Below are 17,566 nucleotides of genomic sequence, written 5' to 3' on the forward strand. Positions count from 1 at the left end.
TCTTTTCTTTCTCCCCTTAATCCTGGGCTGCTGTCCAAACCCAAGGGCCTGTGCATGTAACCTTTTACACCCATTCCTACCAACCTTCCCCCAGTTCTTTGGTTATTTTCCATTCCTCTGGCTCCAGCCCTAGGGACTCTTGGACCCTGACTCTCCCTTAACTGGCTCAGCACCAGCTTTTTACCTTCAGCATGAGGGGCAATAGTGGAGGACTTTGGAGTCAGAAAGCCTAAGTTTGAGTTTTGGTTTTAACTCTTTCTTTCTCTCCCTGAGTCCTCAGTTTCTTTAATATATTTGGGCTTATAAAGCTTGATGATTGCTAACATTTAGTGAACACTGACTATGTTTTAGACACTTAGCAAAAATTTTATGTTTTCTCTCACAACAACCCTACAAAACAGACTTTAAAAATAATCCCGCAACTCTAGGCAAAAAAACTAAGGCACAGAGAGGTTAGCTGCCTGCCCAAGGTTGCTCAGTTGGTAAGGGTTAGAGGCAGGATTCAAACGCAGGCTGTCTGGCCTCAGAGATCTGCGTTAAGCATTAATGTAAAGATATTTCAGTCCATACATGGTACCTCTCAACTTCCCAGGAGACATGTCATGTTTGCTCTGTTTTATCCCGTATTTCCAAGTAGTGAACGAGTGTTTCAGCACCTCCACATATTCAAATAAATGCAAGCCTTACTATCCAAGGCAGCTTTTGTGAGAATGTGTTGGACAAACTATGTGCCCAGATGTAATAGTCATTGAAATAGTCTTTATGGAGAATTTTTAATGATATAGCAAAGCTTATAACAAAGTGATCAAAGCAGAATGTACAGCTGTCTGTGAAGTATGAGCTTAACTCAGAAAGTTGTGCTTTCCTTGGACAATATTTTTTAATGAGTAAATACCTTTTTCCTTCATCTGATATCTAGACACTCCAAACAAGATCTCCATGAATGTGGTAACTAGGCAGTTTATGTCTTTATGCTTCTCATATCCTGGAACAGAAGACTGTGCCTGCTGCTGCCGCCCAATAAATACTGATTTGATTTAAAAAAAAAAAAAAAAAAAAAAAAAAAAAAAAAGGAAAGAGGGAACAAGGAAAACCTTGGACTGGTTAGGCCACCATCATAAACAGACTAGATTCAGTTTGGGGTGCCATGTTGTAAAAGAACATTAATATTTTTATTCCTAAACTAGAGGCCCAGTGCATAGAATTCATGCATGGGGCAGGAGTGTCCCTCAGCCCAGCCTCTACCCTCTCTAATCCGGGACCTCTCGGGGGATGTCAGACTGCAGTCGGACATCCCTTTCACAATCCAGGACTGCTGGATCTTAACCACTCACCTGCCTGCCCCCTAATCACTCCCTTGCTTGCCTGATTGGCCCCTCACTACTCCCCTATCAGCCCAATAGCCCCCAACTGCCCTCCCTTGCCAGCCTAATTGCCCCCAACTGTCCTCCCCTGCCAGACTGATCACCCCTAACTACCCTCTCTTTCAGGTCCGGTTGCACCTAATTGCCCTCCCCTGCCAGTCATCTTGTGGTAGCCATCTTGTGGTGATCATCTTGTGATGATGCAAGGGTGTTGCGAGAAGGTGTGAGGGCCACCTAGGCTTTTATTAGTATAGATGTTTTCTGTTTCAGCTTATAAGGAACAGAAAGGCAAGGCAGCAGCTTCAAGCATTACTCATGTGAGTAAACTGCTACCAGTTTTATCAAAACTTCTTGTTTTCTAGGTTTGATAAAGTTGGGTTTGATGCTGATGCAATTTGTCATATCTTGTTTTCTTTTGCTCCACTACAAAGGCCTCATCTACCAGGAAAAAGCCTTCTAAATCTAAAATTTGCTTGTGTTTTCCATCCAAGGGAACAGACAAAGCTATTGTATTAGTTTGTTTTTAACCTGGGACATTCTGTAGCATCACCTACTACCTAAAAGGAGACATACAGATAATTTTCAGAAAGTACCAAAAATGTCTTCTCAATACTTGCCTAATGTTCATATTTTCCAAAACACAACTATAACTACCAAGTGTTATTAGTATTATTTTACAGACAAAAAAAAAAAATAGGCCCAGGGATGTTAATTAACTTTATCAAGATCACAGAGCAACTAAGTGTTAAAGTTACAACCATAACCTCAAATTTCTAACTCCAGATCTTCTGCAACTTAACATCATTTACTTTGTATAATATTTACTACCTTCTGACATGGTGCCAAGTGCTTTCATATGTTACCTACTTTCATTCTTACCATAACTTGTCATAGTGTCATAGCACACACCACCCTCTGAATGATCTCTCCAAGTTCAGCCCAAGCCACTGTCCCACCATGAGAGACACCACACTTTCCTGAAAGACACCACACTTTTCCCCACCTTAGAGCCTCTGTACTTGTTCCCCCGACCTTGAATGCTCTTCCCTTTCTCGTTACACAGCGATCTCCTTACCATCCTTTGGGTTTCACCTTAATAGTCATCTCCATCAAGAGGCCATCTGGATCACTTTTATCCAAACAGATTCTCTCTGTTAGTCTCTCTTATAGTAAAGTGTTTTCTTAGCAATTACTATTGTCTGAATCATTCTACTTAACCGTTGTGTTTCTTGTCAGTCTTCCTCTAGAATGAAAGGCTAGGGCCATGTCTATCTCATTCCTTCGAGATGTCTAGATAGTGCCTTGCACTTAGGTCCTAAATAAGAATGTGTTGAATGACTTAGCATTGGTGGAATCTAGGTGGATGTTTTTATTGCACCACAAACTGGTATTGCCTTTCTAATGAAAAGCTTTAATGCTGAAAAGAAAAGTTTTTGACCATAATGTAGTAAAGGGTTGGTGGCAGGCACCAGATGGAAGCAGGTTGGCCAATTTAGGATTTTTTAGCTAACCCAGGTATAATAAGTGAGTTGCTTTGATTTAGAACATTGGAACTGGGGCTGGAAAGGAGACTGAAATTTCTAAAAACAAAATCCAGAATCTCATCTTGCCAATGTCTGAATAACAATACAAATTTAATTTCTAATCTTGCAGTTGTCTGCTAAAGTGGAATATTGATTGAGAAGTAGTGAGAGCCTAAAAATTGAAATGGAGGCATATAAGAAGATCCCAATGAATATAGAGACATCAAAACTCTACATTCTTTTCTTTTTTTTAAAATATATTTTATTGATTTTGTACAGAGAGGAAGGGAGAGAGATAGAGAGTTAGAAACATCGATGAGAGTCATCGACCAGCTGCCTCTTGCACACCCCTTACTGGGGATATGCCCGCAACCAAGGTACATGCCCATGACCGGAATCGAACCCGGGACCTTTCAGTCCCCAAGCCGACGCTCTATCCATTGAGCCAAACCGGTTTTGGCAAAACTCTACATTCTGTTGAGTTTCCTATGGTAAATGGTGAGTATATGTAGAGAGTGCCTGAGAAGGCACGTGGGCATTTCTTTAATTATTGTCAGCTGAATCCAGTGGCTTCAGCAAAGCCACATCCTGGTAACACATTTTGCTAAAAGGCAAGAGTTTTGTCAGCTTGACCCCTTAGCCCAGATGCCAGGGGGTAGGTTTTGTTATTTAAATCCAGCCAAGCACCAGGAATGAATACAACTCGAGTCCACCCAAATATGCACATAATCTCCTTTGTTTTGACTTTTAGTAAAACTTCATGTTTTTGTTTTTTGTTTATTTGTTTTTTCTGTATAAAATAAATATGTTGTATTGGCTCCGGGTCACTGTCCCTGTCCATGTCAAAGGACAGTGGTCCCACCCGGCCCCAGCTTTTTCCTTCTATCTCTGGGTCTATCTCTTTCTTTCATTTTCTCAATCCTCAGCTTCCCCTACTCAGGAACTGGGCCACTCTCTAGCCACACTGGATGCGGAGAAGAGAGAAATATTTACAAGTATATATCTATTACAATTATGCATTTCAGAAACAGAGAAAGAAACTCGTTATATGTTTAGATATATAGTACCAGCTAGGTGACAATAACTTGTAAGGATGAGGTAAGTTTCTCCAGCAAATCAATGTCTAATAAATGGTGCAGTTTCTTCCATTGCCATGATTTACCAGTTCAGGAATCAAGGGATGGAAATGGGAGTAGCACCACTCATTGTTACCCCTAGTGATCCCATTAGCACATTTTTTACTTCTTGTCCCTACAATCTTATGTTCTGCTGTCCTAGAGGTCTTAGTTCCAAAATGAGAAATGTTTCCACTGGGAGACATAATAATTATTATATTAAACTAGTAAGTAAAATTGCCAGCTGACTATTTTGGGCTCCTCATGCCTCTGAATCAAAAGCAGTTACTGTACTGGATTGATTCTGATTACCAAGGTGAAATGACCAATGGAGGTATGTCTGTAATTCAGGATATATCAGAGTGTCTCTTAGAACTGCCATACCCTGTTATTAAACTAAATAGAAAAATATCGCAACCCTTCTCAAGCAGGACTAATAACCAGGATCCTTTAAGAATGAAGGTTTGGCCCTGACAGGTTTGGCTCAGTGGATAGAGCATTGGTCTGCGGAGTAAAAGGTCCTAGGTTCGATCCCAGTCAAGGGCATTTACCTTGGTTGTGGGCACATCCCCGGTAGGAGGTGTGCAGGAGGCAGCTGATCAATGTTTCTAACTCTCTATCCCTCTACTTTCCTCTCTGTAAAAAATCAATAAAATATATATATTTTTTTAAAAGAATGAAGGTTTGGGTCACCACAGTAGGCAAAATACCATGCCTAGCTTGGGTGCATGCTTGATGAGGGGGGAAAGAGAATATAGAATTGGTAGTGGAAGAAGGTGATTATAAATGCTAGCTATGGCCATGTGAGCAGTTGCAGAAAAAAGGACTGTAATTGTTTTGAGTATTTCTCTTTTGTTTTGTTATAAACATGTGTGTGTGTGTGTGCGTGTGTGTGCATGAGTGTATCTGATACTTTTTCTTCCTCTTCTTTTGCCCTTCAAATCTAACATAAGATGTACTAATAAAAGTCAACTTTATATCACAGCATTTAAGTTACAGAACAGTGAACATCATCCAATGGCATGGCATTGCCTTGGGGGATAGGGAGGGTTAATGCCTTTTAATGATACACAGGGTAGTGGCAGAAATATAACTTTATTATAGTTTCTACTAGAGGCCCAGTGCATAAAATTCATGTATGGGAGCAGTGGGGGTTCCCTCAACCCAGTCTGCACTCTCTCCAATTCGGGACCCCTCAGGGGATGTCTGAGGATTGGGCCTAAACTGGCAGTCAGACATCCCTCTCACAATCCAGGACCACTGGCTCCTAACTGCTCACCTGCCTGCCTAATTGCCTCTAATGGCCTCTGCCTGCCTGCTTGAATGCCCCTGATGGCCCCACCCTGCCGGCCTGTCACCCCATGCAGCCTGCTGTTTGGTCATTGAGTGAGGGCATCCCGACCAACTTGCATATTCCTCTATTATTAGTATAGATTTGCATATTAAGAATGAATTAAGGGAATGTGTGTGACAAGGGATAGACTGTGACATCTAGTTTTATGTGTCAATTTAGATAGGCTGTAGTATCCCATTTTTCAATTAAACACAAGGCTAGATGTTGCCATGATTAACATCTACAATCAACTGCATTTAAGATTATTTCCTTGGTAATCTAGGAATGCCTAATACACTCACTAAAAGCCCTTAAGAGCAAAGTTCTAGAAGCTAGACAAAGTAATAAAAAAAACATTCTTTGGGGGGCTTCTGCAACACTTTGGTTGTGGCCCAGTGAAACACATTTCAGATTTCTGATCTCTTAACTTATAAGGTTATAAATATTTGCAGTTGTAAGACACTAAGTTTGTTGTAATTTCCTATAACATCAAAAGAATAGGGATAGAAAGGCAGGCAGAAAGTAAAAAGATAGGAAGAGGGCAGATAGGCTAAAGGATCAGCAGGTGAATAGGAGTTAGGTAGAAAGTCAGAGGTGCAAGTAGGTAGACACAAGGTATATCTAACAAGTAGGAAGTCTGGAAAAGAGTGAGACAGAGAAGAGCAGACAGTCTGATGAGCAGGAGAAAGGGGACAGAAGCTGATGACAGGAAGACAGCATGATAAATAAGAGGTCCTCAGAGTTTGTTCTTGTCCAATCAAAGGTTATAGAAGCTTTCTGAGACACAGGTGGATCCCATTCTTGGATTTCAACACAATTCCCAGCAGGGATATGGGGACTTTGGAGGGGATCCAGCATCATTCAAAACAAAGCAGATTAAGGGTCATGGCCACTTCCAGCTTGTTCATGGAAAACTGTTTCCAAATGCAGTTCCGGGGCCATGGAGAGGAAATGGCATGAGAAATGGTTTTAAACCATGTTTTGAGGTAAGTAGGCATTGGCCTTTGCAGGAGCAGGGAATTCTGATGTGAATCAATTCAATCCCCTTCTTTTTATGTTTCACACATTTCTTCCCTACTAGCCTTACTTCATATTCTGCTCCTGAACTTTAACAAAACCTATGTTTTTTCCAGAAGTAGCTCCTAATTTCAACTTCAGTTCTCAAAAGTCATGTTGGGGGAAGGTCAGTGCCCTAAGCCACTGAGTCAAGTCAAGTGAGTCATTAAAAAGTTAATTATTAGGCCCTAGTCAGTTATGCTCAGTGGTAGGAGCATCGGCCTGCAGTCAAGGGCACATACCTATGTTGCATGCTGGATCCCCAGCCCTAGAAGGGGTGCATGTGGGAGGCAACCAGTTGATGTGTCTCTCTCACATCAATGTTTCTCTCTGTCTTTCCCCATCCCCTCCATTCTCTCTCTCTCTAAAAATAATAATAATAATAATCATCATCATCATCATCATTAATGGAAAAGATATCATTGGGTGAAGATTAACAAAAAAGTCCCCAAAAATAGAGTTAATTATTAGTTTGTTCATTCCTTTCACAAGCAGTTTCTGATTTCACAATGTAGAGGTCAGGTCAGGCACAGTGTGGAGTGGGGTGGGAGATGCACTCGGACCTCAATCTTCTGAAAGAAGACAAGATGGGGTTTTATAAGGAAGGCAGAATGAAAAAAGGGAAGCTTCCTGAAGGGCCACCATTTAGCCAGTCTCAACCTATTATAGTATCTGTTTCCCAATAAATGCTCCATACTCCTGCCTCTTCCTCTCTGTCAGCTCTACCTCTTCCTCCCCAGACACTAAGACACAATTCATGTTTTACTCAAGTCCAGTGCCAAGGACAGTGCAAAGAACATGGAACATTCAACAGTCTGCTCAAGGTGTGAATAGTGAGTGAAAGAAAGAGTGAATGATTATTTGTCTTCAGTAAAGGTATTTGTTTTATGACTGTGAACTCTTGAATTCAAGGACAGTATCTTTCATCTCTGTGATCCCACCTCCTAGCACAAGATTTAGCACTCAGAGACAGTCTTAATAATTTTATATTTGAAGTTAATTGAATTGTTGAACACCAAAATGAAATAAAGTAAAACTAAATATAAGTTCTGCCTAAGTTCAGCTGCCTAGCATGCTTCTGTCCTCTAGTGGGAGTAGTGTGACTTGCAGCCAAGGCCTATGAGGAAGAACTCAATCCTGAAAAAATCAAATCCTAAAGCTAATTTCTAGAAGAACAATTTGCTTAAAGCCTGTTCTATAAAAGTTGATTCACCATTAGAAGAATTCAAAGAATTATTGATTCAGAAAATCTATATAGGATGAGAATCAAGAAAGAATTAGAGGCTCATATTTTGGAGCAACTAAAGTTACAACTCAATTTATCAAGTGCCATCCATAAGCCCTTGGAGATTATGCATTAATTCATTCCATCCTCATAACAACCCTCCAAGGAGGCCACTTATATTCCCATTGTTCATATGAGGCAACTGAGCTTCAGAAAGGCTGAGTAACTTGCCTATGACCATATAGCTAGGATGTGGTAAGACTGGAATGTGGTAGGGTAAAACAAATGTGAGTCAAGGGGTGGCCTCTGGCCATGTAGGTGTCCCAAATCTAGTAATTAATTCCTCTCTGCCATCAACCTGAGGGCTCCTCAGAGACAGGACCATCATACCCATGACAGTGGATTTTCTGATCTCCCTCATTTTCCTAGACTCCATAAGAAAGAAAGCACATCTCCTTTACCCTCTCTGATTGTCTCTGAAGCCCTCACATCTCAGGGAATTAGAACTTTAGGACTAAATGATAAGGCCACATTCAAAGATTACCATTTGTTTATTGAAATTTTATTATGTCAAGTTCTGTGCCAAGCATGTTATATTCCTCATCCAAACTACAAAGTAAACATCCAATTATGATGAAGGAACAAGACCAGAGAACTGCTATAGGACACATGGATCTGATCTGCCACGGGTTCTTGCAGAATTCCTGGGTTAGTGAGTGTGGTGAAGTTCAGACCTCTGGGTAAGGAGCGTCCATCAGGGAAGGTGATGGATGGGCTTGCTGAGCTCTCTACCAACAGTTGGTACAGGAGGATAGATTCGCAGTGACTCCTTTATGCACATGGTAGTATAGGGCATCTGATCTAGTTGATCCCTGAAATGAATGAAGCCCAACCTGAAGGCAGACAGGGGCCAAGCAGACCAGGGCTTCTTGTCTAGCTGTGTGGGCAGGGGTCTCCCATCTCCTGAGCACTCACTGGGTAATGGAAGTGCCGTCCCATAAAAGGCTCTGGATTTCCTTGTGGCAGCAAGAGCATAGAGGATCCAGGAGATACTACTGGCTATGGTGTCATAGCCCTTGAAGATGAATGTGCCCACTTCAGCACAAATGTCACTGCTCCCATTCTTCAACTGGGAGAGTGCATGGCTTGCACCTTCCTCTATACTTCTGGGGAAAATCTCAGGCTCCTCTTATATTGATATGTACTCTGGCAAAGAGAAGAATGTTCAGAAATCCAACTTCCTCTTTTTCCTCACCTTCTCAAGATCTTTCTCACCCTGTAGATGCACCTTTCTCAGTTTGATCACTCGGTTTGTTCCAGAACAATGGTTCCCAGGCAGAGCTAAGGTCTCTGGATACCCAGGAAGAGCAACCCACAGTGGCCCCATCTGCCCACCCCTCTGCTGCAATACAGATACCAGAAGAGTGTGGGAGAGGTGTGCACATGATGGGTGAGAAGTCTAGTACCATCAGATTGTAAGTCAGGCCTCCCCTCTATAGTATACCCATAGAGTAGGCTCTGCTTGAATGCTACTTGGAGAAGGTGACAAAACCAATGCAGTGACACATGTGAATACCAACAAAGTCTATTGCACCCTGACATCTCAATTCTCAAGTTCTGCACCAGGTAAGTATTCAGTGGGGTGTGTTCTAGGTCCCAAAAGGCAGCAGGGATGCCGAGAGCCAGTTTCAGCATGTCATAATTGCAAGAGTTTCATCAAAAGGTTTATGGAACTTGGGGATTCAACAAGAGCTGAGTCACATATGTTATCACCTGTTGGGATGGCTAAAGGCATTTCCCCCAAACCTGAATAGGATGATTGTTTACTGCTAGACCGCTCACAGCATCTTAATCTACATGTTATTGCCTCCTGTTGGCCAAACACCTGAACAGCTGTAAGCTATTCCCCATTCTGACAATGCTTCTGTATAAAATCCTACCCTTTGAAGTATATATAGATCCATCTTGCCTTAGGACAATTTGTGTTAATAGAATAAAAAGCAAGGGGTCCTTAGACAAGGAGAACTTGGCTCCTTTAGCTAAAGCTCCTCTGAACCCCAATGCCTTTCAAAATTATTTTTTGTCTCTGGACTCTTACTTAATCTGTGCACAGCCTTTCTCCAGATCACAGAACCCTTCTTAATGTTGGAACAAGAACCCCAACACAGGGGTCAGACCCTTCCTGAGGTCAGGGCCAGTCACTTTAATATGTACATGATGAAGGAGGAGAGCAGCCCAGGAGGTGGAGCCCAACCTGTGTGCTGATGGGTGAGCTGGCAGGTCTGCTGGCTCCAGAGGCCATCAGGCATGAGCCAATAGATGATATCATTCTGGTAGAAGAAATTCCTTGCTTGCTCGAGAATAAAAAATATTTTTCATATACTGATGGCTTTGGAGTTCCTGAAGGAGAATATGTAGAACAAACAGGGTATTGGGAAGTCTATGACCTGGAGGTGAATTGGAACTCTAGATGGGAGTTTCCCCAAACAGTGGGTTCACGTGACACTGAGGCATTCATTGCTCCTGTCTTACAGCTCCAACCAGAGCCCACTTGAGTGACATCCTGGGATTTCTGTCCTGCCATTAAAGTTGTCATTACCCATGTCAGCTACTGGCAGTTTGTCCTGTTGTCCAGGGGAATGACCATTGCTCTAGAAATGGAGATGGGAAGAGAGCAGGACCTATTTCTACCATGGCCATACTTTCCCTTGGCAATGACCAAAGTAATATGGATCCAAACTACTGACTGGGTACCTCCTGTCCCATTCACTTTTAGGAAGCTTTTAAAGAAATACCTGCAAGAAGAAAAGTTGTCTTGAAAAAAAGAAGATTTATTGAGCTATATGCCAGAAAAGGATCATTCTTGGTGCGTGAAGTCTAAACCACTAGCAACAGTGCCAGATAGAGAAGGCAACATGTTTCTTCTAGGAGATAACAGACTCTAAAAAAAACTTTTAAGGCTTTTTTTAGAAAGAGAGAGAGAAAGAGAGAGAGAGAGAGAGAGAGAGAGAGAGAGAGAGAGAGAGAGAGAGAAAGGCAACCAATTAATGTTTTCTCTCTCTCTCTCTCTTCAGTGAGAAAAATAAAATAAAATACTTCAGGTCACAAAAGTAAGGAAGGGCATTATAGGAACTTGAAGGGGACAAAACAAGGCAGGCATCCCCAAGGAGGAAACTGTGGTCCAGACCCTGGACTACTGGCCCTTTCTGGTCATTGTCAGCTGTTATTGTCTTAAGTGACCTCCCACATGCCTCTCATCCCTAAGTCTCTCTGTCATAATGTTGTAGATTGACATCAGGCTTTTCCATGGCATCACAAAAAAAGAATTATAAGGATCCACACACCAGAGATTATGGTGTGGCAAGGTGACTTATTAGGGTGGAAATAGACCTCTGGCTTTCCAAGGTCCCATCTTCATCCACTGGCCATGGAAAATGTCCAATCCAGTCTTCATCAAGGCCAAGACATTGTCCAGATTTCTGCTTCATAAGCTCATATTAAAGCTTAGTCCTTTTGAAGGCCACACAGTCTACCATGGCCCAAATTGCTGGAAGGCCTGCATGGTCACATGCTCCCTGGTGAGAGGGAACGTGAACGAACTGGGCAAGCCTGGACCATCAAAAGAGAGAAAGTTTATTTGTTCCCTGGGTTGTTTTTTTTTAATTAATTTATTTATTTTATTGATTATGTTCTCAAATAATTGTCCTTATCTGCCCATTCCCATCCCAAACCCCTCCCTACATATGCCCCCACCCCCTTGTCGTCCATGGCCACTGGCTAAGTCCATATGCATGCACACAAGTCCTTTGGTTGATCTCTCCCCCTTACTCCCACCCTCCCCTACTTTCCCTCTGAGGTTTGAGAGTCTGATCGCTGCTTCTCTTTCTCTGGGTCTGTTTTTGTTCATCAGTTTATGTTGTTCATTATTTCCTCTAAATGTGTGAGATCTTGTAATCCAAGAAATACTCTTGTAAGAACCTAAAATGTGACAAGCCATAATGGTTATGCTGAGGGGCAAATGAATCAGTCTGTAGTGAGTTCCTTTCTGGGCCAACAATCCTTTTGAGTCCCAATTTCAATGTCAAATAGTTCCTTATGTGTACATGTCAGCCATGATATTTCAGATCTGGTTGGTGGACAAATGGTGGTAATGCAGGTCCGCCTGTCTCTGGTTTGGTCCTGGACATCCTTCAGCAACACGCAGCTGCTGTCTGCTGATATGCTGAGGCATTGTCAGCATCTTCCATCTCTGAAATGTGTCTCTTCTGTCTTCATGGCTGGAGCGCTTCTGTCTATTCCTCTCTGTTACAGGATTCCAGATGGTCAAGGAGTTGTTTTCTGAAAATATACAAACATATTCTTGACCAAAAATTAATAGAGGGATATTTTCTTTAAATTTGATTTGGGATTCTTTTTCATTTTTTTCCCCCCAAATACTTTTCCCCTGGCTTGTTTTGACACCATGTGTGTATTTTCATGGGTATCTTGCTATTAGCGTCTCAAATGAAGGTTAATTTTTTAAAGTACAAATTTTTTAGATGTAAATTATTCTCAGGATATTTTTCCTTACCTGATATTCTTCCACTGTCACCCTCTTTTTTACTTTAAATAATAGGAGACTTTTGGAAATTTTATAATGTAGTCTTGATAGCTTTTATATATTTTTTTAAAAATAAATCTTTATTGTTCAGATTATTACAAATGTGATCCTCTTTCCCCCCTCAATTGCTCCTCTCCACCAGGTTCTCACCCCACCCTCTATCCTTTCCCCATCCTCCATTGTCCTCATCCATAGGTGCACAGTTTTTGTTCAGTCTCTTCCCGCACCTCCACTCCCCTTTTCCCTGAGAATTGTCAGTCCACTCCCCTTCCATACCTCTGATTCTATTATATTCACCAGTTAATATTCATCAGGTTTTTTAATTCCCTTGGTTTTTAGATTCACTTGTTGATAGTTACGTGTTTGTTGATCATAATTTTTATCTTTATCTTCTTCCTCTTCCTAAATAACCCCCTTCAGCAATTCATACAATTCTGGTTTGGTGGTGATGAACTCTTTTAGCTTTTTTTTATTTGTGAAGCTCTTTATCTGTCCTTTGATTCTGAGTAATAGCTTTGCTGGGTAGATTATCTTTGGCTGTAGGTTCTTGCTATTCATCACTTTGAATATTTCTTGCCATTCCTGTCTGGCTTGCATGGTTTCTGTTGAGAAATCAGCTGACAATCGTATGGGTGCTCCTTTATAGGTAACTACCTGCTTTTCTCTTGCTGCCTTTAATATTCTCTCTTTGTCTTTTGCTCTTGGAATTTTAATTATGATGTGTCTTGGTGTGGTCCTCCTTGGATTCCTTTTGTTTGGGGTTCTGCGGGCTTCCTGGACTTTTAAGTCTATTCTTTCCCCAGCTGGGGGAAGTTTTCTGTCACTATTTCTTCCAGTATTCTTTCGGTATCTTGCTCTCTCTCTTCTTCTGGAATCCCCATAATTCTGATGTTGGTTCACTTGAAATTGTCCCAGAGGTTTCTTACACTATCTTCAACTTTCTGGATTCTCTTATCTTCTCCCTTCTGTAGAGGAGTGTCCTCTGGCTCTTTGTGTTCTAAATCTTTGTCTTGATCCTTGCAATCTTCCAGTCTGTTTTTAAGACTTTGAATAATATTTTTTATTTCAGACAATGTTTTATTCATTTCTAGTTGATCCCTGATTATTTCTAGTTGCTCCCGTTTCATATCCTCATAGGTCTCATTTATTTTATTGGCCTTTTGTAGGATATTGTTGAATAACCTTATAACTGTAGTTTTGAATTCAATGTCCAATCTTTTCTTTTCCTCCATCTCCTTCCTTTGTGTCCTTCCTCTTGTCTGCATTTTAGTTGTTTCCCTGATTTGATAGAATAGCTTTGTGTGCTAGGTGTTCTGGTAGAGCCCAGTAGCACAGCCTTCCCAGTTGCCTGTGGTGGACAGTCTTGGTGTAGCCCTTTGTGGGCTGTGTGTACAGTCTTGTTGTTAAGCCTTGCTTATTGTTGGTATCACTGGGAAGCGTTGATCTCCAAGCCAATTGGCTGTGAGGATCAGCAGTGTCTCAGCTAGGAGGACTTCTGTACTCCACTTGAATAGGGCGGGGTCTCAGGGTGGCGCAGGCAATCTTTGGTTCCCTGTCAGTCTCGCCTTAGAAAAGTCCTGTTCCTGGAAAGTTTCGGAAGATTGGTTGCAGGCAAGCACCTCTTTGGTAAAGGCGCAGACAAGCTTTGGATTCTGGCCAGTCCCTCCTTAGAGAAAGCCAGCCTCTGGGAGAGCTTCTGTGCTCAGCCACAAATGGGGCGGAGTCTCAGGTTGGTGCAGACAAACTTTGTTTTCCCTTTGGCTCCTCCCCAAGTCCCACAGTAATGGCCTCTGGCTTCACACACCTCCAAGAGATCTCTGCCCACTGCCTGACAATCTGGCCTCTCCCTGTCTGGGGCCATCATCAGAGCAATAGGGTGATTCTGTTTGCCTCTCGAACAAGAAAGCCAGCCGCGCATTAGCTGTCCACCCTCTAGGCGCGCCAGGAGTAAGCCAGCAGCAATCTCGGTCTGGCCCTTCCTTTCCGTGCACCGGGAGTAAGCCAGTGCCTTTTCATGCACACAGTTCTCTGTACCTTCACAGTTCCTGAGGTTCAGCGTGCCTTCTCTCTCTTTCCCAGATGGCAGAGCCTCCTCTCAACTAGCCATCCGGTGCTTCAGGGCAATGCCTCCCCTGTTTTTCAGTTCTAAATAAAAATTTGTTGTGGTAGGCTACATTCAGGTGTCTATCTTATGCCGCCATCTTGGTTTCTCTCAATAGCTTTTACATTTTAAATTATTTGCGCTACACTATGACTGCTTTAGATTCATAACATGTTGTGCAATTTTACCATGGGACTCTCTGCCAATAAGAATTTTTGTTAACACTTTAGGAATAGCTTTTTGTACAGTACAATTAGTTTTTCTAGAATATTCATTTATTTCCATTCCCTGGGGTTTTAACCAGGAGTTTTTCCAAAATAACCAATCTACTTCCAAAGTTTACTCAGGCTTGCATTAGCTCCATGCCTTAACCAATGATCACCTCCCTCCCCTGCCCCCAGGTTAGACTGACAGGCCTTATGGACAAGTACTTCTCCTGTGCCATTTTTACTTTATTTCCCATGTTCTTATATCCCACTCTTCTATCAATTTCCCCAATGATCTGCAGGGAATTGATCGTGGTTCCCTGGGTGAGGAGTTTGAAGTTGTAGCTTCCTGGTGAAGCAAATAGGCTCAGTGTTCTGAGCAGACCATGCTTAACAATGCCTGGCTTCCCTTGCTCTCTTCCTTTTTCATAATATTTAGCTAACTATGGTAACACTAATGGCCGCTATAGGCTCAGAAAGACAGATAAGTGCCCCAACAGCAGATCACGCACAGGACTAGGATGGTGAATCTGCCAGAAATATAGGCTCTATCCTTGGTGCCAGAAAAAACACAAAAGTCTGTGATCTGGGGGTTTAGTCATCCCATGACCAGGATAGGTAACAATTAGAGGTGCCGAACCCAAGCCATGGTGGATAGAAAATTGTCTTTTGGAACTAAGGAAATTTAAATAGCAGATCATCTCAAACTGATTAAGAGAGAGAGACAGAAAGGGTGGGAGGGAGGAGAAAGGAAAACTGGGATAAAGGAGGAAGTGAGAAAAAGAAGGAGAGAGGAAGAGAAAGAAGTTAGAAAGAAAACAAAAATTGGCCCCTCATAGCTATTTAAGCATTCAGTTTTATGTAAATATTGTTAACCTTAGGCTGGGAGGGTGGTTTGTTATAGGGTTCAGGTAATGTTGGCAGAACTATGTCTCTTCTAGATTTCACAACCCAAGGACGTGTACAAAAGACAGCTGCTTCTCCCGTTTAGCTCTCACCTGATCTTCCCAGGATCACCTTCATGTAGTCAGGGCTGAATCTGAACTTGCTCCCCATAGCCAGCGAGGACAGGCACATGAGATTGTCTCTACCCTTTTCTGAAGCTGTTAGATGTGCAACCAAGGGAAAGAAAATCAATAGAATCTTTCTCTTTAGGTCCAGCTCTTGGAGTGGTTGTGAAGGGTTGGTTGGCCACAGTTTGGAGCTGTTTTTTATGAACCTGGTTCTGATCTGGATTCTTGCTCTCTTGCCAAGGTTTGGTCTAAGGAGGAAATGAAATGCAAAGGTAAAGGTGATTTAAGAATGGTGACAAGTTCAGTGTAGATGCAAAGTAAAATGACAGGTGAACAATGGAAGACAAAGATGAAAGCAAAGGAAAGGTGGTAATGTCTGATAAGCCATCATGCATTTCATAATGAGCAAGAGGACATTACATAGGCAGTGCCTACTTAACACCCATGTTGGTTCTGAAGCAAGGTATTGACATTTTCCTACAAGCCACTGAATGAAAGGTATTTTGCTGTCAGAGTGACTAGCTGGAAGGTCTGACCTATCACCCTGCCAGCAGCATGACTTGAGAGGAGGGATCAGATTAGTAATAGTTTTCAAAGGTAGAGTCAGGAGTTTGTTAGAACAGGAAGAGAAAGGACCTGTCCACACTTCAGAAAAGTCACTAGTAACCTCTCGGAGTACATAGTGCCAGTTAACCATACGGGACACCATTAGGCTCATTAAAAAGTCTGAGTCAGACCCTGTGTAGAGCCTAAGTTTTTTTTTCAAAAATACCAAGTACATATAGGAAGCAGCCATATAGGGTAGGGGGGAGAACAAATGCTTTCTGAGCCCCCCAAAATAAAGAGAATTGCCTTAGGGTCTTCCATCCTGAATTTCAAAATATGGGCTAATGATGGGCATTTGGATCCATGCCTTGACCATGACTTACCCATCTGGGCCCAGATATTAGTATCCTTTGTACCTCCTCAGGTGAGTCTCTCTGACTTATGTAACTCTCAGCCCAGTCCATTTAAAACTGGCTAGTCATCTGATCTCCACTCTCTCCTTCCCTACATCCTCATTCCTTGGCAACTCCTGCATGCTCTCCAACCAGTTTCTAGAGAATCCTGGCCAGAAAATGTCTGGCACAAATGTAAAACCATACTATTAACCTTGAACAAATAGAAAGCCAGGTATTTCTCCAGCAAAATTAGTTTATTTGGAAGCAATAACGAAACAATTTTGGACCTGAGGTCTAATGATGAACCACGTGCAAATCCCAAGAAACAAAGGAAAGGAAAGTCTGTTAAAGAGGAGAACAGAATGTTGGAAAAGCCTTTTTAAAAAGAGTTCTTCTTATTGAGTTCAGTGACCTATGTACTACATAGAGTTCTCCTTCTGGCCTCCTAATTTCATTTTAAATAAGGTTTCTTTTTGTTAATTTTTATAGTACATATGCTAGTCCCTTTGCAATGACTGCCAAGAGACCAACCTGGAACAGGAACATGTATTTAGCCTTGCTTTCACATTTGGTTCAGCCTGGGCACTTTCTTGGCTCCATGTCCTTATCTGTGAAATGAATCTTAAGTTACCCTAAAATTGGAAGGATCAAGTGAGAGACTATTTCTGAAAATATGTTTCTGTCAGTTCTACTTCCTTGTGTTCTAGGTATGGCTTACTATTTTTTATATTTTATTTTTACAATATTATGTTAGTTTCTGGTGTACAATCCAATGATTAGACATAGAACTTACAAAGTGATTATTCTGTAAATCTAGTACCCATATGACACCATATTTAATTATTATAATACTAGAGGCCCGGTGCATGAATTCGTGCATAGGTGGGATCCCTAGGGGTGGCCTGCAGGGATCAGGCCAAAACCCACAGTCCAACGCCACCTGCAGCTCCTATCTGCTGCTGCTGCTCATCCTGGCCCCACTGTGCCTCATGTCCAATTAGTCCTGATTAATCGGGAGCCATGATCCCTGCTCACCAACCATAAGTCCTGCATCTGACAACCTCCCAAGGGAAGTGGCCTGTGGGATAA

The 17,566-nt window shown here is 42.0% G+C and overlaps 1 protein-coding gene across 1 annotated transcript in view; it reads right to left on the reverse strand.

Annotated features, from left to right (window-relative positions):
• Positions 1 to 15,586, reverse strand: part of LOC118724854 (cytochrome P450 4A11) — a 34,939-nt gene extending 19,353 nt beyond the window's left edge. The window contains exon 1 of the mRNA XM_036448534.1: positions 15,522 to 15,586. Within this exon, the coding sequence (XP_036304427.1) occupies positions 15,522 to 15,579 (58 nt within the window). The 5' untranslated portion in view covers positions 15,580 to 15,586. The remainder of the gene's footprint in view (positions 1 to 15,521) is intronic.
• Between the last annotated feature and the right edge of the window lie 1,980 nt (positions 15,587 to 17,566).

This window comes from Pipistrellus kuhlii, unplaced genomic scaffold (assembly GCF_014108245.1).
Source record: "Pipistrellus kuhlii isolate mPipKuh1 unplaced genomic scaffold, mPipKuh1.p scaffold_m20_p_2, whole genome shotgun sequence".
NCBI lineage: Eukaryota > Metazoa > Chordata > Mammalia > Chiroptera > Vespertilionidae > Pipistrellus > Pipistrellus kuhlii.